The 22,511-nt window shown below is 42.9% G+C and overlaps 1 protein-coding gene across 3 annotated transcripts in view; it reads left to right on the forward strand.

Moving 5' to 3' along the window:
• Positions 1–22,511, forward strand: part of inpp5jb (inositol polyphosphate-5-phosphatase Jb) — a 90,376-nt gene that overhangs the window by 13,182 nt on the left and 54,683 nt on the right. For 2 of the 3 annotated variants that reach the window (XM_080208172.1, XM_080208174.1), the window contains exon 3: positions 20,624–20,731. In XM_080208172.1, coding sequence (XP_080064298.1) covers positions 20,624–20,731 — 108 coding nt within the window. Of the gene's footprint in view, positions 1–4,503; positions 4,602–20,623; positions 20,732–22,511 lie in introns of those variants that run through there. The other variant, XM_080208173.1, reaches the window with a different exon arrangement.

The raw sequence follows: 22,511 nt of genomic DNA on the forward strand, positions 1-22,511 counted from the left end.
TCTCTGCACTCTCTCTGAAGCCTCCACGTCTTTCTGGTAGTGCAGCGATCAGAACTGGATGCAGTACTTCAAATGTGGCCTAATGTTCTGTACAGCTGTAACGTCAGACGCCAATTTTTATACTCTATACCCCGTCCTATAAAGGCAAGCATGCCATATGCCTTCTTCACCACTTTCCCAACCTGTGCTGCCACCTTCAAGGATCTGCAGACTTGCACACCCAGGTCCCTATGTGTGTCTATACTTTTGATGGTTCTGCCATTTATTGTAAAGCTCCCCCCTACATTAGTCCTACCAAAATGCATCACTTTGCATTTATCTGGATTAAGCTCCATCTGCCATTTCTCTGCCCAATTTTCCAGCCTATCTATATCCTGCTGTATTCTCCGACAATGTTCATCACTGTCCGCAAGTCCAGCCGTCTTTGTGTCATCCACAAACATACTGATCACACCAGTTATGCCTTCTTTCAAATCATTTATATAGATTACAAACAGCAGAGATCCCAGTACAGAGCCCTGCGGAACACCACTGGTCACAGACCTCCAGCTGGAAAAAGACCCTTCCATTATTACCCTCTGTCTTCTGTGGCCAAGCCAGTTCTCTACCCATCTAGCCACCTCTCCTTTTATCCCATGAGATGTAACCTTTTTGAACCAACCTGCCATGAGGGACTTTGTCAAACACTTTACTAAAATCCATAAGAACATAAGAAATAGGAGCAGGAGTAGGCCATCTAGTCCTTCGAGCCTGCCTCGCCATTCAATAAGATCATGGCTGATCTGAAGTGGATCAGTTCCACTTTCCCGCTTTCTCCCCATAACCCTTAATTCCCCTGTCTATCAGAAACCTGTCTACCCATGACTTAAATATATTTAGCGAGGTAGCCTCCACCACTTCAACGGGCAGAGAATTCTAGAGATTCACCACCCTTTGAGTGAAGAAGTTCCTCCTCAATTCCGATCTAAACTGCACCCCCCTTATCTTGAGGCTGTGCCCTCTAGTCCTGCTATCCTTTCTAAGCGGGAAGAATCTCTCTACCTCTACCCTATCTACCCCCTTCATTATCTTATACGTCTCTATAAGATCCCCCCCTCATCCTTCTGAACTCCAACGAGTACGGACCCAGTCTATTTAGTCTCCCTCCATAGTCCAACCTCCTCATCTCTGGTATCAGCCTAGTGAACCGCCTCTGCACTCCCTCCAAGGCCAATATATCCTTCCGCAAGTGTGGTGACCAAAACTGCACACAGTACTCCAGCTGTGGCCTCACCAGTACCCTGTACAGTTGCAGCAAGACCTCCCTACATTTATACTCTATCCCCCTCGCTATAAAGGCCAAATAGATGAAATGCATATAGATGACATCCATGGCTGTACCCTCGTCAACTGTTTTTGTCACCTCCTGAAAAAATTCCACCAAATTTGTGAGGCATGACCTCCCTCTTACAAAACCATGCTGTCTATCACTAATGATATTATCCTGTTCTAAATGCGCATACATCCTATCTCTAAGAATCCTCTCCAACAATTTCCCTACCATGGATGTCAAGCTCACTGGCCTATAATTACCCCGGTTATTCTTGCTACCCTTCTTAAAAGATGGTACCACATTCGCTATCCTCCAATTCTCAGGGACCTCACCTGTGTCCAATGAAGAGACAAAGATGTCTGTCAGAGGCCCAGCAATTTCATCTCTTGTCCCCCTAAGCAGCCTAAGATGGATGCCATCAGGCCCTGGGGATTTGTCAGTTTTAATGTTCCATAAAAAACCTAACACTTCCTCCCTTGTAATGGAGATTTTCTCTAACGGGTCAACACTTCCCTCTGAGACACTCCCAGTCAACACGTCACTTGCCTTTGTAAACACTGATGCAAAGTATTCATTTAGGATCTCCCCTACCTCCTTGGTCCCTGAGAGGTCCTTTTTTTTCCCCCTGACAACTCTTTTGTTCCTAATGTATGAATAAAATGCCTTAGGATTCTCCTTAATCCTGGCTGCCAAGAACATTTCACGACCCCTTTTTGCCCTTCTAAGTCCCCATTTGAGTCCTTTCCTACTTTTTCTATATTCCTCTAGTGCTCTGCTGTTTTTAGTTGCCTGGACCTAACATACTTTTCTTTTTGATCAAACCCTCAATTTCCTTGGTTATCCATGGCTCTCGAATCCTACCTTTCCTATCCTTCCTTTTTATAGGCACATGCCTGTCCTGCAGCCCCATTAACTGCTCCTTAAAAGACTCCCACATGCCAGATGTGGATTTACCCTCAAACAGCCTCTCCCAATCAACGGCCACCAATTCCTGCCTAATCCAGCTATAGTTAGCCTTCCCCCAGTTCAGCACCCTACCTGTAGGACAACACTCATCCTTTTCCATTACTATCCTAAAGTTTACAGAATTGTGGTCACTATTTGCCACATGTTCCTCTACTGAAACTTTGACCTGACCGGGCTCAGTGGACCAGAAAGTATCAGCAGAGGGGAAATCAGAGTTCATGTTCTACTGGATAATCATTGATCTGAAGCATTTAACTCTGTTTCTCCCTCCACAGTAGCTGCCTGACATGCTGAGTATTTCCAACAACCGTTTGATTTTTCATCCGAACTTATTCAACAAACCAGTTGGAACAAAGTTGGAATGTCCCTGTTATTTAAGGCTCAGCTAATCACGGCCTTCACTAATTCATCCAAAGTGAAGCCTTTGTTTATAATTTCAGAGTTAGTGATGTTGAAGAGCTAGGCGAGTTTGCCTGTGATCTGGATAGGCTGAGCGAGTGGGTGAGGACCTGGCAGATGGAGTACGATGTTAGCAAAGTGTATCCACTTTGGCAGAAATAATAGTAGGAGGGATTATTATTTAAATGGCGAAAAGCTGCAGCATGCTACGGTGCAGAGGGACCTGGGGGTCCTTGTGCATGAGTCGCAAAAACCCAGTCTGCAGGTGCAGCAGGTGATCAAGAAAGCGAATGGTAAGCTGGCCTTTATAGCAAGGGGGATAGAATATAAAAGCAGGAGGTCTTGCTGCAACTGTACAGGGCACTGGTGAGGCCGCAGCTGGAGTACTGTGTGCGGTTTTGGTTTCCGCACTTGTGCAAGGATATTTTGACTTTGGAGGGAGTGCAGAGGCAGTTCACTAGGCTGATACCGGAGATGAGGGGGTTGGACTATGAAGAGAGACTAAATAGACTGGGTCTGTACTCGTTGGAGTTTAGAAGGATGAGGGGGGATCTTGTAGAGATGTATAAGATAATGAAGGGGTTGGATAGGGTAGAGGTAGAGAGATTCTTCCCGCTTAGAAAGGATAGCAGGACTAGAGGGCACAGCCTCAGGATAAGAGGGGGACAATTTAGATTGGAGTTGAGGAGAAACTTTTTCACTCAAAGGGTGGTGAATCTCTGGAATTCTCTGCCCGTTGAAGTGGTGGGGGCTACCTCGCTAAATATATTTAAGTCACGGGTAGATAGGTTTTTGACAGACAAGGGAATTAATGGTTATGGGGAGAAAGCGGGAAAGTGGAACTGATCCGCTTCAGATCAGCCATGATCTTATTGAATGGCGGGGCAGGCTTGAAGGGCTAGATGGCCTACTCCTGCTCCTATTTCTTATGTTCTTACGTGATACTTCCCGTAGTGGAGTAGTCACGGATGCTCATGTCTGGTCTCTTAAATGAGGAATCGTGACTTGGGTGAGCTATCAGAGGGTTATTGGAATTAGGACTCTATACACTGGCAAGAATAAGAGACTCCAGATGAGAAGGGGGCAAGCTTTTAATTTCAAGGTGATTTTGGAGCTTGATGAATGTCCATCGTTGACAATTTTGCTCGAGATACCCAGCCTACTGTCAGTATTTGTGAGAAAGGAGAATTTCATATAATAAATAATTCAAATACCATCTGCCTTTGCACTGTATCGATAACCATTTGAGCAGCTCAGTGTAACAGGGGAATAGAGCTTATGAGAGTGGCCATGATATTTTTCAGAAATATGCACCTTTAATCTGGAACAATCCCAGAGTGCGTCTTGCCTGTCACAATTACCTTTATTAGAAAGGGAAAGCGAAACCCTCCCAGGAAGATGGTGTTTTCCCTCCTAACTGCAGCTTTGGAAAATACAGCTCTGTTTTTAGCCCTGTCAGCCACATTCCGACTGCTCTCCTGAGGTGGAATGTCTGATAAGCTAGAAGCTAAGAATAGTCTCACTGTGCCTAATGAAAAGGGACAGAGGAAGCTGCAGCTGAATCAGTAACAGAATGCTGAGGAGAGGGAGGCAGTGACTTGCTGCTTTTAGACTGTACACATCTTGGGCCCGAGACCAACTGTGGATCATCTTTCTCATCTGGGTTTCCTTTGACCTGGGACTGGAATTTGTTCAAATGGGTTTACCCGGGTTAGTTTGGCCTTGGAATTTGAGTCTGATCAGATAGGAGCTGTGTGCTGCTGCTCTTTGAGCACACAGGCTAGGTAATTGCTTACTCATTGTAAAGTTCAGCCATTCATGAAGGAGGCGCTCAAGGGATTCCACCATTAGAAGGCATCTACTTTAGCTCTTTGTTTCCTGATGCAACCAAAACTGTAGCTTGAGGGCAGCATCTTCAACCAAGGTACTGCAATATTCAGCAATTAATTCTTGTGCTCGGGCTATGAGGTTGGTACTTTGCACTTTGCTTTATAGTGAGACAGTGTCATGACCCACAACAGAACTGTACAGGAGTGCCTCTGACTGAGCTTAGCACTTCAGGAAGTGTTTTTTTTCTCTCCGCCGGCTCACTCGTACAAGCCTTCAGGGTGGTGCTCAGCCAGAAATTGAAAGCCGCAATGACAAATTTAAACCAACTGCCATTCATTCACAAGTGCACACAGATACCAATCTTACATAAAAACTTAAGAATTAGGAGCAGGCGATTCAGCCCCTCAAACATGCTCCACCATTTAACACAATCATGGCTGATTTCATCTCGGCCTCAACCCCACTTTCCTGCCCACCCTCCATAACCCTTCAAACCCTAAATAATTAAAAATCTATCCACCTTTTCCTTAAATTGACACAATGTCCTGGCATCTACCACACTCTGGGGAAATACATTCAACATACTCACAACCCTTAAGAGAAGTAATTTCTCCTCATTTCGGTTTTAAATTTGTCATGCCTTATCCAAAAACTATGATCTTTAGTTCTAGATTGCCCTATGACAGGAAACATCCTTTCCACATCTACTTTGTCAATCTCCTTTATCATCTTGTACATCTCAATTAGATTTCCTCTCATTCTTCTAAACTCCAGAGAGTATAGGTCTAAACTGTCCAATGTCTCTCCATAAGACAAGCCTCTCACCTCTGCAATCAATCTAGTGAAACTCCTCTGAACTGCCTCCAATGCAACTACATCCCCCCTCAAGTAAGGGGACGAAAACTGTACACAATATTCAAAGTGCAGTCTCACTAATGCTTGTACACGTCAGTACTTTTATATTCTATTCCTTTAGCAATAAATGCCAAGTTCCATTTGCCTTCCTTATTACCTGCTAGTTTTCTGTGATCATGCACAAGGACACCCAGGTCCCTCTGCGCTAAAGTACTCTGGAATTTTTCTCCATTTAGATAATAATTGCCTTTATATTTTTCCTATCAAAATGAATAACCTAATACTTATTCATATTAACTCCATCTGCCAAATTTTGCCTCATTTACTTAACCTATCCATATCCATTTGCAAATTTCTTATTTTATTATCATAACTTACTATCCCCTCCTATTTTAGTGTCATCTGCAAATTTGGCTATGGAACATACTCTCCCTGCATCCAAGTTATTAATATAGATTGTAAATAGTTGGGGACTGAGGACCAAACCCTCTGGCATCCCACTAGTTACATTTTGCCAACCAGAAAAAGACCTATTTATCCTGACTCTATGCTTTCTGTTAGCTAGCCAATCCTCAATCCAAGATAACAAATTAGCCCTAATCCCATGTGAACTAACCTTGTGTATTAACCTTTTGTGTGGCACCTTGTCAAGTGTTTTTTGGAATTCCAGATACATTACATCTACAGGATCACCATTATCCATCTTGTTCATGATATAAGAACATAAGAAATAGGAGCAGGAGTAGGCCATCTAGCCCTTCGAGCCTGCCCCACCATTCAATAAGATCATGGCTGATCTGTCGTGTCTCAGTTCCACATTCCCGCCCTCTCCCCATAACCCTTAATCCCCTTGCCTATCAAAAACCTATCAACCCGCGTCTTAAATATATTTAGCGAGGCAGCCTCCACCACTTCAACGGGCAGAGAATTCCAGAGATTCACCACCCTTTCAGTGAAGAAGTTCCTCCTCAACTCTGTTCTAAAACCCCCCCCCCTTTATCTTGAGGCTGTGCCCTCTAGTCCTACTGTCCTTTCTGAGCGGGAAGAGCCTCTCCACCTCTATCCTATCCATCCCATTCATCATCTTATATGTCTCAATGAGATCTCCCCTCATTCTTCTAAACTCTAACGAGTACAAGCCTAGTTTATTCAGCCTCTCCTCATAGTTCAACCCCCTCAACTCCGGTATCAGCCTAGTAAACCTCCTCTGCACTCCCTCCAAGGCCAAAATATCCTTGCGTAAGTGCGGCGACCAAAACTGCACACAGTACTCCAGCTGCGGCCTCACCAGTGCCCTGTACAGTTGCAGCAAGACCTCCTACTTTTATATTCAATCCCCCTTGCTATGAAGGCCAGCATCCCATTCACCTTCCTGACCACCTGCTGCACCTGCAGGCTGGGTTTTTGCGACTCATGCACAAGGACCCCCAGGTCCCTCTGCACCGTTGCATGCTGCAGTTTTTCGCCATGTAAGTAATAGTCCTTCCTACCATTATTCCTACCAAAGTGGACAACTTCACACTTGCCAACATTGATTCCATTTGCCAGTTCCTGGCCCATTCGCCCAGCCTATCTAGATCCTTCTGCAGACTTTCTACACCCTCCGCACAATTTGCCGTTCCACCAATCTTGGTGTCATCAGCAAATTTCGATGCCATACACTCGGTTCCCTCCTCCAGATCACCTATATAAATGGTAAATAGCTGAGGCCCCAGCACCAACCCCTGGGGCACTCCACTAGTCACCAACCGCCAATCCGAATAGCACCCATTGACCCCCACTCTCTGCCTCCTATTTGACAGCCAATCCCCTATCCATGCTAACACCCTACCCCCAACTCCATGCCCCCTGACCTTCTGTAATAACCTCTTGTGCGGCACCTTATCAAAGGCCTTCTGAAAATCAAGAAACACCACATCCACCGGCTCTCCTCTATCCACCGCCCTAGACACATCCTCATAGAACTCCAATAAATTCGTCAGACATGACTTCCCCTTAACGAAACTGTGCTGCGTCTGCTCTATCAAACAATTCTCCTCAAGATGCCTCGCTATTTTCTCCTTGATCACGGATTCTAACATTTTACCTACAACAGACGTTAAACTAACTGGCCTATAATCCCTGCCTTTTGCCTGCCACCCTTCTTAAACAACGGCGTAACATTAGCTGTTTTCCAATCTTCCGGCACTTCCCCAGAATCCAGCGACGTTTGGAAAATAATCACCAAGGCATCCACTATCACCTCCGCCATTTCTTTCAGAACCCTTGGATGCATTCCATCTGGTCCTGGGGACTTGTCCACAATCAGTCCCTCCGGTCTGTCGAGCACCGCCTCTCTAGTAACAATAATGTCATTCAGGCCCTCCACTCCTACCATCTTTCCATCGCTAACACCTGGCAAATTATTCACGTCCTCCTCTGTGAACACCGAAACAAAAAAGTTAGTCACGGCCTCAGCCATTTCCCCATTCCCTACCACTAAGTCCCTCCTCTCATCCTCTAAGGGTCCAATGTTCACCCTAGCCAGCCTCTTCCTTTTTATATATTTATTAAAAACTCTTACTATCCTTTTTTATATTAAGCGCTAGCCTAACATCTTTGAAGAACTGAAGCAAATTAGTCAGACATGATTTACCTTCAATAAAACTGTGCTGACTCTGATGGATTCCATTTTGACTTTCTAAATGCCCTGTTACTACTTTCTTAGTATGGATTTTAACAATTTCCCAATGGCAGATGTTAACCTGAAAGACTCCACCCCCCCAACCCCCCCAATGACAGATGTTAAACATGTAAATGGTGGCATGAATTCCCCAACCATTAAGTTTGGAATGTTCTAATCCTTTATTAATAACTTCATAGAATCCCTAAACTGTAGAAGGAGGCCATTCGGACCATCGAGTCTGCACCGACTCTCCAAAACAGCATCTTACCCAGGCTCTATTCCCATAACCCCACATATTAAACCCGCAAATCCTCCTAACCTATACATCTTTGGACACTGAGGGACGATTTAGCATGGACAATGCGCCTAATGTACACATCTTTGGAATATGGGAGGAAACTGGAGCACCCGGAGAAAACTGGAGCAGACACAGGGAGAACATGCAAATTCCACACAGTCACTCGAGGCTTGAACCTGGAGCCCTGGTGCTGTGAGGTGCGAACCACTGTCCCGCCATGCTGCCTTTCTTGCACAGCAAACTCAAGGTAAGATAAAATAAAAGGGTTGGTTTACTTTTTACACACACATATACATCAGCTGGGCTATTTTTATAAAGTTTTTTTTTGCAAGAGAGCTTTTGCTACATCCACTACATTTCGTCACAGTAATGGTCAAGAAGGTAAAAGGAAGAGGGTTCAGGATATGGCCACAGTAATACAAGTTAGGATTTTACCTATGTTAAACAAGGCCCTCTTGTTGAAACCGTTGTGTCAGAACAGTTAATAGTGGGCCATTAGCACCATTATTGGAGATTAGGACCTGTGAAGGGTTGTTTGGGCTGCGCAAAGATATTTTGGCCTTGGAGGGAGTGCAGAGGAGGTTTACTAGGCTGATACCGGAGTTGAGGGGGTTGAGCTATGAGGAGAGGCTGAATAAACTAGGCTTGTACTCGGAGTTTAGAAGAATGAGGGGAGATCTCATTGAGACGTATAAGATGATGAATGGGATGGATAGGATAGAGGTGGAGAGACTCTTCCCGCTCAAAAAAGACAGTAGGACTAGGGGGCACAGCCTCAAGATAAAGGGGGGGTGTTTTAGAACGGAGTTGAGGAGGAACTTCTTCACTCAAAGGGTGGTGAATCTCTGGAATTCTCTGCCCGTTGAAGTGGTGGAGGCTGCCTCGCTAAATATTTTCAAGAAGCGGGTTGATGGGTTTTTGATAAGAGAGGAGATTAAGGATTATGGGGAGAGGGCGGGAAAGTGGAACTGAGCCACGACAGATCAGCCATGATCTTATTGAATGGCGGGGCAGGCTCGAAGGGCCAGATGGCCTACTCCTGCTCCTATTTCTTATGTTCTTATGTCTTTGTTTGAAGGTGGCTGGAGCAGACTGAACATCTGCTGTGTTTGATATTTCCATGTTTAACTTGGTTGGAATGTTTATGCTATGCAAGGGGTGGGGGATGTTTGACGTATTAATCTTAGATAACTTTGAAATTGTGGGAAGGCAGCATGTGACCAGCTGAAGACACTTTGTCAACTCAGCAATTGTCCATTTTGAAAAGCACAAAAAAAACTTTATTAAGTAGCCCAGTTGAATATATATTTTCCATCATGTTTCAACTGTGACAATAGCGAGATTAACTGATTACACAAATGAAGCCATATTCGTTTCTGAAATTGTGGAATAGTTCATTAGCAAAGTGAGGCCCACTGTCAGACAATACGATATCTGGGATAAATTCTCTTAAGGGATTAAAGTAAAGCTGCTGCTTTACTTTAATCCACTGTGAGTAGTAATCAATGATAAAAAGGAAGGTTTTCCCCTTTTTTTTCCCTCTAAATTCAAATAAGTCAATTCCCAAACATTCTCGTGGCCTAGATGGAAAAGTAAAAGGTCATTGTTGTTCTGTTGTTCTTGGCTATTTAAAGCACAAGTAAGACTTATTTTGTGGAGCAAATAATATGTGGTCTTCAGATTGTTTGCCAAGCTCACACATGACATTTTGTTATTCCTGGAGGATTTTGCTGACATCTTTGAAGAATATTAAATCAATTTGATGTTTGTGTGTGTGTGTGTATATATATATATGATTATAATTTGTATTTGTGTGTGTAATCTATTGGTTTGATTGTTCTCTTGTTGAACACAAGTAAATTGACAATAATTGTGAGATGCTTGCACTGTTTAAATTACTGTCATAGTATTAGATTAATGGGGACATAGCCTGGCCTTCCTTCCAGAAAATATTCTTGTACTTGGAGACGTTTTTCATCTCATTGCTGGGCTTGTTTTATCTCCTGCAACTTTTTAATAGTTTCAGTAATTGATGATGAAATATAAATCCTCTTGTTTGGTTCCTTTGGTTCCATCTGATAGCATTTGCATCAGGGTGTCTGCTGTTGTTTGATACATTCCTTTCACATACTGTGATGGAGTCATATCTCATCAAGCTCAGTCTGCATCACTGGGATCCTGGACAACATCTTCACAATTTCTTTCATGTTCAGAAGGTGACTAGTGGGTTATAGTCTGTTTTGATTTTGAAACACAATCCCATAATATAGTCTGGAGTTTTTTTGCATGTCCATGTTGCCATCACCTTTTCCTATGTGACCTAGAGAATAATAGGCTGATCTACATTTGCCATTTCTTTGCGCATGAAATAAAACTACTCCCAGATCGGTAGATGATGCATCTATTACTTCCAAGGGTGGCAATTCTGGGTTGTAATATGCCAAGATTTCAGAAGGGATCAAAAGTTAATCAATCCTTTTGAATACATTTTGCTGATCCATATTCAGTTCCACAGTTGACTCTCTGTCTCAAGGGCTTGTTAATCTCTGCTATATTTGGTAAGAACCCTAACCGTCCTGAAGAATCTTTGATGCTCAGTTGTGTTCCTGGGTTGTGGAAATTCTTTGATTACTTCCAACTTTTGTGGACCAATTGTAATTCAAGTAGCTTGCATTATGACCTGGAAACTTGATCATAGGTTTGACAAATTAACATTTTTATTCAGTGTTAGACCTGCATCCTGTAATACTCTCAGGATTGTTCTGACTCTGCAACCATGTTCTTCCTTCATAGAGCCATATACAAGTATGTCGTCCATTTGGCATATTATTTCTTCCATGCCTTCTAGAGTGTGAGACATTGTTCCCTGGAAAATTATAGGAGTGGATACTACTACAAAGGGCCAAATACTGAAACAATAATGACTGGCATTACAAATGTGGTCAGCAATCTGGATTCTTTGTCCAGAGGCAGTTGCCAACTCTGCTGCTTGCATTCATTGTAGAGAACACACTGTTGCCAGGCTGGGTTCAGCTGCACTAGAACTGCTCCTTCCTGGTCATAATCTTCATTCAAAGATTTGATGGCAGATAGTAATTTAAATGCGTGTTATTGTTTTAATTCATAATTTGAAACAAATATATAATCCCTTAAAAAAATAAAACCCCCATGGGACAAATGGTCCTACTGTGGCTACCAGAGGGATTAAAAGATAATATTAGATTAAAGGAAGATGCTTATACCAGAAAGAGAATGCACCTGAGGATTGTAGAATCAGCGAAAGATGATCAAGAAATTGACAAATAGAGAATGTGGAATTAAACCGTCAAGAAACATAAATACAGATTGCGAAAGCTTTGATCGGTATGCAAAAGGAAGAGATTAGCTTAGTAAATGTGGGTTCTTTAGAGACAAAGACAGGAAAAATTCCAATAGAAGATAAGGCAATGGCAGAGACATGAAACAAACATCTTGTATCTCTCTTCAAAGTGTAAGACGCAAACATTCTGGAAGTAGTGAAGCAATGTACTAGTTAGCCTGACATTAGTAGGGCAAAACGCAAAGTCTGTTATTAGCCTAGTTTTGGAGCACTGATTGAAACACAGAATCGCTGAGCAGAAACTGATAGTCAAGTTCTGCACACATGAGGACAGCCTTAACCGGAATCTTGGGTTCATGTCACACTATCTGTAACTCCCATGACTCGCTAAATGTCCTGGCTGGAGATAATTCACACCTCTTTAACCTGTGCTTCACTCTGTCTCCGCTCTCACTGTCTGCTCCTGTAAAGACTTGTTTACCTGTTAAAACTCACATTCCAACCATTTATCTTGTAATTGAGTTTGCATCTATATATGCTATGTTTGGGAAACAAATCCTGCACTCATCTGATGAAGGAACAGTGCTCCGCAAGTTCGTGCTACCAAATAAACCCGTTGGACTTTAACCTGGTGTTATGAGACTACTTACTGTGCCTACCCCCAATACAACGCCAGCAACTCCAAATCATAATGTGATCAAAGTCAGCATGGATTTATGAAAGGGAAATCGTGTATGTCAAACTGTTCAGAGTTTTCTGAGGGTGTAGCTAGCAGGATAGAAAGGAGAAACCAGCGAATGTTGCGTTTGAATTTTCGAAAAACATTCCATTAAACATCACACAAATAATTATCACACAAAATTAGTGCTCATGGGATTTTGGCTAATATGTTAACAAGGACGGCGGACAGGAAACAGAAAGGCCACTTGATATATTGTGCCTCCATGGCCAAAAAATGAGCCATCCAGCCTGATTCTACTTTCTAGTGTTTGGTTCGTAGCCCTGCAGATTCCTGCCTCTATCCTACTCTTTCAGGCAGTGAGTTCCAGACCCCCTCCCACAACCCTATGGATGAAAAACACTTTCCTCATCTCCCCTCTGCTGTTTTTACCAATCATTTTAAATTCATGCCTCCCAATCACTGAGCTCTATGCTAAAGTAAATCAACACTTTCATCCACTTTATCCAGTCCACTCTCAATTTCACATATCTTAATCAAATCTCCCCTCAGCCGCCTCTGCTCCAAGGAGAACAACTCCACACTATTCAATATTTCCACAGAGCTGCAATTTTCCAGTCCTGGCAACATCCTCCTAAATCTCCTCTGTAGCCTCTCTAATGCAATTTCTGTAATGAGGTGATCAGAACATTGTAGTCAAGTTAAGTCTTAACTAAAGGTTTATATAGTTTCAGCATAACCTTCCTGCTCTTACATTCGATGCCTCAGCTCATAAATGAAAGGATTTCATATATCTTCAAGTTTTCTCATGATACAAAGTTAGGTGGGAAGTCAACCTGCAGTGAGGGAACTTGCAGTGAGGCTGTGAAAGCATTCAGACAGTTAAGTGAGTGGGGAAGAATCTGACAGAAGGAGTAAAATTTTGGGAAGTCTGAAGTTATCTATTTTTGAAGAAAAAATTAAAGAAGCAGAATGTTCTATGAATGGTGAGAGACTCTGGGATTCAGAAGACCTGGAAGTTCTCATGCACAAGTCACAGAAAGTTGATATGCCTGTACAGCAAGCCACTGGGGAAGCAAATGTTATGTTAACCGTTACTATGAGGGATTGGAATATAAGAGTAAAGAAATCTTATTGCAATTATGAGGTCTTGTGAGTCCACACATGGAGTACTGTTTGTTCTTCCTACCTAAGTAAGGACATACTTGGCTTGGTGGGAGTACAATGAGTATTTACTGGATTGATTCCTGGGATGATGGGATTGTTCTCTTGGGGAGTAATTGAGAGACTTGGGGTGCGAATCTGAGGCCCATTAGTCTGGGCTCAATCCCGTTTCAGCAGCTGAATCTCATGAGAGGGCCATAACAGGATTTGTCCCGTCCCTGCCAGCAACATATGAGGGTATGAACCTGATTTCCACGAAATTGATTTAATTTTAATGTCATTAAACAGCTCAATGCCATTGCTGCTTAGAGCATTGAATGTGCACCCCCCCCCCCCCCCCCCCCACATCGCCAGTGTGCCATCATACTGACAGAAATCACTGCTGGTTTCAAAATGAAAACCAGTCATGATGACTTTGCCGGGGTTGCAGAGGTAAGTATAACTCCTGAGTGGTGAGGGATGTGGCTGAGCAGGTTGGCAATGCCAGTGTGGGCCCTTTCTGTAGTCCCATTGAGGTCTTCCCTTTATGTATGTGCTGGGGAGGTAGGGGGTGTGGGGATGATGGGGGTGGGGCTTGTGCCAGCATTGAGGGTGGAGATTATAGCGGGAATACCCCATTGCTGATAGAGATAGGAAAATGGGCGTTAGGTCACCCTAATGCTTGTTGCCTGTTGTGAGTGTGTAGGTGCCCCAGTCTTTCAGTGGTGTGAGGGGAGTTGTCCCTCTACATGTGAGGGTTGGGAGTGTTCCCCATGTTTGTGGGGAGGGGGCTTCTGTTTGGAGAGTGGAGGGTCCCAATGTCCTTGGAGAGGGGAAGAGGGGGCCTTTAACTTTAGTTTAAGATTGGGGCAGCAGCACCTTGAAATTACACAGAGTGCTGTTTGGTCAGCCTAGAATAAGCAGCTGGGAAGCCAGCAAGTTTTACAAATTTTCACATCTGATCCAGTGCTCTGTGCAATTGTGTAAAAATTCCACCTTTAATCTTTAAACCTGAGAATTTGGAAGAATGTGAGGTAATCTAATTGAAACATAAAATTCTGAAGGAACTTAATTGGATAGGTATTGAGAAGATACTTCCCCAGTGGATATTCTAGAACCACTTAGATCTGAAATGAGGAGAAATTCCTTTACTCAAAAGATTATAAATATTTGGATTCTCCATCCCAGAATCATAGAGGTTTACAGCATGGAAACAAATCCTTCAGTCCAACTTGTCCAGAAAGAGACCAGAAAGTTCTATCAATGGGTGAGATTTTCCCTCTTCCTGTTGGTGGGATCTTCCGCGTTGGGTTTCCTGCTGATGGGATAGGTGTGCAACACAAATGGCCATTGCCTTTGGCGGGACCAGAAGATCCGCCAATACTAAGCCGCCTCTGCTGCTGGGAAACCCAGTAAGAAGTCTCTCAACACCAGGTTAGAGTCCAACCAGTTTATTTGATAGTAATCTTACAAGCCTCAGGAGGCCCGAAAATCCCAGCCAATGAATTTATTGAAGATGGAGATCAATAGATTTTTGGATTCTAAGTGGAATAAAGGATATGGGAATTGAGTAGGAAGGTGGAGTTGATGTGGAAGAGCACACTAAATAGTGAAGCAGTCTTGAAGGGTCAAATGGCTGAATTCTATTTCTCATGTTCATATGTGAGGATGAAGTGAAGATAATTACATGGAGCAGTAGTGGCACCAGAATCATAGAATCCCTACATGCGGGAGGGGGGCATTTGGCTCATCGACTCTGCACTGACCACAATCCCACCGAAGCCCATTTTCCATAACCCCACATGTTTACCCTGCTAATCTCTCTGACCCTAAGGGTCAATTTAACGTGACCAATCCACCTAACCTTCACATCTTTGGACTATGGGAGGAAACTGGAGCACCTGTAGGAAACCCAAGCAGACACAAGGAAAATGTACAAATTCCACACAGACAGTAACACGAAGCCAGAATTGAATCTGGATCCCTGGCGCTGTGAGGCAGCAGTGCTGACCATTTTGCCGTCATGCCTTCCTGTACTTCTACTTCTCTGTAGTTGAGAAACTTCCTGACATTTGATGTTTAAGCTCTCGTGAAACCTGGCTGGGATACTGTGGGTTGGTCAGAATAGTGGAGCTGTACCTCAATAAACGTGAATGCCTTCAGTGAAGGAAAGGAAAAATGCTGGGCTGCAGACATTGGAACATTGCCTTCAGTTGTACCTTTGAACTAATCAGATTCAAATTAACCAGCTTCTGATATGATGTGATCAGATATAAAAAGCAAAAATCATGCAAATTGCATTCCTTTGATATACAGTGAGCTGTGTGTTCCAGTAGAAAGAAAGGTGTTAAGGGCTGTATTGTTAGCAACAATTCCCAATTTAACTAACTGTTAAAGCAGATTTGAATGAGGTATTATGTGATCTGAATGTCAACGATACCTAATAATGAAAACAGAAGGAATTGTTAATTGTTGGGCATGAGGATTGAATGAGAAAAATGACCATCTCTCAGCCCTAAGAAGGGACTAGGGAGAGGCTTCTAGTTGTTATTATTTAACAATAAGTGAACTGCATGTCAGCTGCAACATGATGTATTGCTGTTATTGTATTTGAGACATTACAAGGTCAGATTGGCTGCCGGATGTGACTTCAACTTTGAATCCCAGTGATAGCATCGATTCTTTCAAACTGGGAGAACTTCCCCATTGATGACCCTTTACCTGATCTTTCAATTTGTGAGGAGTCCCAACAGCATCAATGCAGCAAGCTAATTGAGGAGGAGGCGGTGTCAGCTTGAGAACAGTTTGAGAGAATTATTGACGTCATCTGAATTGCAGCCTCCTACTCGATGAGCTTTTTTTTATATAATTTGCTGTGTCTGGAAACAACTATCCGAATGAACTCATACTAATTGACGTCACTGAGATGTGATTATAGGGTAAATAAGAAATAATTAGTAGCTACACGAGGAGTTCATGAGTTATATTACATTGTAATTTTTCCCAATTTTGTTTAGTCAAAATCTCTCATCCACTAGAGGAATGTTGGTGCTTCAGTGGTAAATTAACAACTTTTTTATACACGTTTCTTTGTATTGAAGCTACAGAGTCGCTATTATCCCACCTTGCTTTTTGTACTCCTGTCAGCTGTATTTCCACCTGTGGACAAGATTTCACCAGATAGATTTCCATCAGTGAATGTGTGCCTCTATCTTGGTGATGATCCTACATCTGAAGTTTTGTCTCTTGTGTCCTGAAGATGATGACTCCTGTCATGCTATTGTTCAGTGTGCCTACTAAACTCTCCAGTGCCTCACCCAAATGGAAAGAAAGATGTTTTTATTCATTTATGAGATGTGAGCATCACTAGTTAGGCCAACATTTATTTTTAGTTGCCGCTGTGAAGATGGTGGGGAGCTGCCTTCCTGAACCATTGCTATCCCTGAGGTGTAGGTACATCCACAGTGCAGTAAGGAAGGGGGTTACAGGATTTTGACCCAGTTACAGTGAAGCAATGGTGATATAGTTCCAAACCAGATGGTGAGTGACTTGGAGGGGAACCTACAAATGGTGGCGTTCCCAGGTCAATGGTAACCCCAGCATGTTAATAGTGGGGGATCCAGCAATGTTAATGCCATTGGGTGTAAAGGGGTGATGGTTAGATCCTTTCTTGCACCTTTCACAAGCTCAGAATACTTCAAAGCGCTTGAGTGCGATCACTGTTGTTAATGGCCCTTTTTAACACAAGTGTAGATTTTGGCAGATTATTGTAACATGAAGACCATCACAAACCAATGTTCTCTCTTCTAATATCCGTTTTCTAGTATAAGTTAAGAAACAGTAAACAGGACTCCAACTAACCCAAATTCGGAAAGCTAAGACCAATCGTAGCACCCTTCCCACAACTGTGACTGAGATTAGCAAGTGTAACAATTAAGATAACCGGGCCATGAAGGATTAGAACATAAGAACATAAGAAATAGGAGCAGGAGTAGGCCATCTAGCCCTTCGATCCTGCCCCGCCATTCATTAAGATCATGGCTGATCTGTCGCTGCTCAGTTCCACTTTCCCGCCCTCTCCCCATAACCCTTAATCCCCTCTCTTATCAAAAACCCATCAACCCGCGTCTTAAAAATATTTAGCGAGGCAGCCTCCACCACTTCAACGGGCAGAGAATTCCAGAGATTCACCACCCTTTGAGTGAAGAAGTTCCTCCTCAACTCTGTTCTAAACCGCCCCCCTTTTATCTTGAGGCTGTGCCCCCTAGTCCTACTGTCTTTTATGAGCGGGCAGAGTCTCTCCACCTCTATCCTATCCATCCCATTCATCATCTTATACGTCTCAATGAGATCTCCCCTCATTCTTCTAAACTCTAATGAGTACAAGCCTAGTTTATTCAGCCTCTCCTCATAGCTCAACCCCCTCAACTCCGGTATCAGCCTAGTAAACCTCCTCTGCACTCCCTCCAAGGCCAAAATATCTTTGCGCAGGTGCGGCGCCCAAAACTGCACACAGTACTCCAGCTGCGGCCTCACCAATGCCCTATACAGCTGCAGCAAGACCTCCCTACTTTTATATTCAATCCCCCTCGCTATGAAGGCCAGCATCCCATTCGCCTTCCTGACCACCTGCTGCACCTGCAAGCTGGGTTTTTGCGACTCATGCACAAGGACCCCGAGGTCCCTCTGCACCGTCGCCTGTTGCAGTTTTTCGCCCCGTAAGTAATAGTCCTTCCTACCATTCTTCCTACCAAAGTGGACCACCTCACACTTGCCAACATTAAATTCCATTTGCCATTTCCTGGCCCATTCGCCCAGCCTATCTAGATCCTTCTGCAGACTCTCCACACCCTCCGCACAATTTGCCGTTCCCCCAATCTTGGTGTCATCAGCAAATTTCGACACCCTACACTCGGTTCCCTCCTCCAGATCATCTATATAAATGGTAAATAGCTGAGCCCCAGCACCGACCCCTGGGGCACTCCACTAGTCACCATCCGCCAATCCGAATAGCACCCATTGACCCCCACTCTCTGCCTCCTATTTGACAACCAATCCTCTATCCACGCTAACACCCTACCCCCAACTCCATGTCCCTTGACCTTCTGCAATAACCTCTTGTGAGGTACTTTGTCAAACGCCTTCTGAAAATCCAGAAAGACCACATCCACCGGCTCTCCTCTATCCACCGCCCTAGACACATCCTCATAGAACTCCAGTAAATTTGTCAGACACGACTTCCCTTTAATGAAACCGTGCTGCGTCTGCTCTATCAAGCAATTCCCTTCAAGATGCCTCGCAATTTCCTCCTTAATGACAGATTCTAACATTTTACCTACCACAGACGTTAAACTAACCGGCCTATAATTCCCCGCCTTTTGCCTGCCACCCTTCTTAAACAACGGTGTAACATTAGCCGTTTTCTAATCTTCCGGCACTTCCCCGGAATCCAACGACGTCTGGAAAATAACCACCAAGGCATCCACTATCACCTCCGCCATTTCTTTCAGAACCCTTGGATGCATTCCATCCGGTCCTGGGGACTTGTCCACAATCAGCCCCTCCAGTCTGTCGAGCACCGCCTCTCTAGTAACAGTAATGTCATTGAGACCCTCCAGTCCTACCACCTTTCCATCGCTAACACCCGGCAAATTATTCACGTCCTCCTCCGTGAAGACAGAAACAAAAAAGTTATTCAATACCTTAGCCATATCCCCATCCCCTACCACTAGGTCCCCTTTCTCATCCTCTAAAGGACCAACATTCACCCTAGCCAGCCTCTTCCTTTTTATATATTTATAAAAACTCTTGCTATCCTTTTTTATATTAAGTGCTAGCCCAGCTTCATAGTTTCTTCTACCCTTCTTTATCAACTTCTTTGTCAATCTTTGTTGACATTTAAACCTCTCCCAATCCTCTTCTCGCCCACTACTCTTAGCTACTCTAAATTCCTCCGCTTTTAATTTAACACTTAACACTTGAACTGGAGCTGAGTCTTTATACACCAGTAAGTATTTAATTACAGAGAAGCACGTTACAAACATGCACCTCCAGACCCACAGTCACAGCCTGCTTCTATATATGGAAGCAGAAATGAATCCCCGGTTAATGCTCACTATCTGAATACTATTAAACACCTAATTAATATATAATCGTCATTGAGATTCATTTCCTTTGAGTGAGTTGAGCAAGATGAATGAAAAGTGTTTCCATTATTCTGAGGAGAGTTGCATTAAAATGCCTGATTATTTCTCATTCTGTTCTGGAAAATCTTAAATAAGAAGTTCCAAGTGACGTAACCTTTTTTAATGAAAGGAGACTTTTCAACTAATACATAACAAATAGGTCACTCCTTTGAATAGTTACATTCACAAGGCTGAGAAGCTGCTGTCTTGAGATGTAGGGATCATCTGCTCTTGAGCAGAGAAAGCTAAGATGTTTTTTAAATTATGAGGGGTTTGATAGTGTATCTACTTGTTCCAAACGTGTTTACTCTAATATATTTTAGTTAGAAAGTTACATTATTTGCAATTATGTGTTTAAGAACTTTCAGAACAGAATGAAACATTACTGAAAAATAGGAACAATGAGTGCTTGCAGTGAAAATTGAGTGTCAAAATATGCATCTAATATTAAAATCAAATAAGTGGATATTGAGGTAAGTAATAAAGCAAATAGGTTGAGAATTATTGTAAAACCTGATCCTCCTGAAAATAAAGTAATTTGAGGAAAAGAATGTGAAATAGAAGGGGGAAAGATGGTCTCTCAAGTCTTTTACTTCCATGCGCTATATGCAGTAGACTTTGTCATGGATTTTACCTACTTGCTTGCACTAGAGAAAGTTCTGCACAAGTATTCCTGATACCAAAAGGTTTTGAAGCAAGACTTCAGGACGCTGATACGTTTCTACAACACCAGTACTCAACCATCCTTGTCCGTTGCCCCACATGCAACTTCCATGCCCCCTGTGCCATGCCACCCTTTTGAGCAAGGTGACACCCACTATATCTCTGAGCCTCTTAGCTGGCACCGATCCCTGCAGACTCCAATATCACTTATTCAGCAACACAAAAGGAAAAAACTGGACTTATGCCTGTTCAAAGTGTTCTGCTTCAGTGTTGTTTCCTCCTTTTAAAACTTATTTCTAACTTTGACAGTATGCAAATAATCACATGGAATGTTGGCACTGCTGTTCCACCTGATGACGTCACCTCTCTTTTGGGTCTGAATTCGGTTGATGCAAGAATTGACATGTACGTCATTGGGTAAGTGAAGGTTTTTTCTTTCTTTGCAGTTGGGAATCTTGTATTTATCAAGTGGGTGAGAGAAGTTAGTGGCAAAAAATGAAATGTCTTCATTTATATTTGCTAACTCAGTGCAAATTGGATGTCTATGGGGCTGTATGTTTCACAGTTTGTCCCCCCCAGTGCACCCTGTGGTGTTTTACTTCAAATTGATAGTTTGTGCTGAGTTATTTCATGTCAGTTGTGGTTAAAGATAGATGTTGCAGTGGGCCTTAGTATCTATCAGTAAGAAGGAAAAATGTGTCTCTAAGTTCCTGTTAACTCCTTCATTGAGGACATTTAAGTCTGGGATAAACTGATTTTTGGTTTCTCAGTAGTTAAGGAATGTGGGTAGTGGGCAAAAAATGGAGTTGAAGTCCAAAATCAACCATGATGGTATTGAATAGTGGAGCAGGCTCAATGGGCAATGTGGTCTACTCCTGCTCCTATTTCTTATGGCTTTGTGCTATGTAGAAGCTGCTGTTGGAAAATACAAATTCAAGTGAGAATAGGATTGGGCTGATTGTGGTGCCTACATTAATGGCTGTGGACGTCATAAGTTCTCACATAGAGTAGCAAGTCAGTGGTGATCATGGACCTGTACTGTAGCAAAAGTTATCACCTTCTGGAGATGAGAGGAAATGGAAGACATTGAGAGATAAGGCACTCTCAGTTCATATTAGATGTAAGTGATTTCCTTAAGCAAATGAAGGTGAAAAATTAGGTAATGAAGTTGTATCTTTGGAGTAGTAATTCTGGAGTCTGTGATCTTTTTTAAGACCAGCGGTTAAAATCCTCAAATACTGGAGAGTATCAGATCCAAATGGGGAAAGATTAGGATTTGGTTGTAAAAAAAAATTGTGGACTCTTATCACTTACTGTGCAATGAATGATCATGCTTCAGTCTTTGCCCAGGTGCTGATCAGATCTGGTGTCATATTTCACCAGCCAAATCCTAAACAGGCTGGGAATTTGAACTTGATTTTTATACCACTGACAATATCACTTCTTATTTTTAACTTGAAAACTTAATTGAAAGAACAGTGTGCACTGTGTAGGGCACAGACAGCTTTGAAAGGGGAGGAACTAAATCAGGAATAGTGATTAAATAGAATAATAGAATGGTTTCCTTCTGCCATTCAGTCCATCATGTCTATGTCAGCTCTGTGCGAGAGCAACATAGCTACTCTCACTCTCCTCCCTCTTCATCTTGCCCTGCAAGTGTTTCACTTCAGACACTTCTCCAATTCCCTTTTGAAATCCACAGTTGGAACTGCCTTCACCATATTCTCAGACAGTGTATTCCAGAACCTAACTGCTCACTGGGTAAAAAAAACTTCCTCTCATGTCACTTTTTTGGTTTTGTTACCAATCACTTTAAATTGATATCCCTGTTTCTCTTTTTCTACTTTGTCCTAAAACCCTTCATGCTTTTGAATATTTCTATCAAATTCTATACCTTCTCACTTCTATGGATAAAGCCCCAGCTTTTCCAATCTATCTATATAACTAAACATCTCAGGAACCATCCTTGTAAATCTCTTCTGCACCCTCTTTGACGCTTCACATCCTTCCTACAATAGATTGCCCAGTATTGGGCACAATCCTTTAATTGAGGTTGAATCTAAATTACATAACTGTTCATCATAAATTATTTGCTTCTGTATGTTAAGCCTCTTTATTAAGCCTAAGGATGTTGAATGCCTTTCTCAGCCTGCTCTGCTACCTTCAATGATTTATACACACACAGCCCCAGGTGTTT

The sequence above is a fragment of the Carcharhinus amblyrhynchos genome, chromosome 20 (genome assembly GCF_965287045.1).
Source record: "Carcharhinus amblyrhynchos chromosome 20, sCarAmb.v2.hapA, whole genome shotgun sequence".
In the NCBI taxonomy this organism is placed as follows: Eukaryota; Metazoa; Chordata; class Chondrichthyes; order Carcharhiniformes; family Carcharhinidae; genus Carcharhinus; species Carcharhinus amblyrhynchos.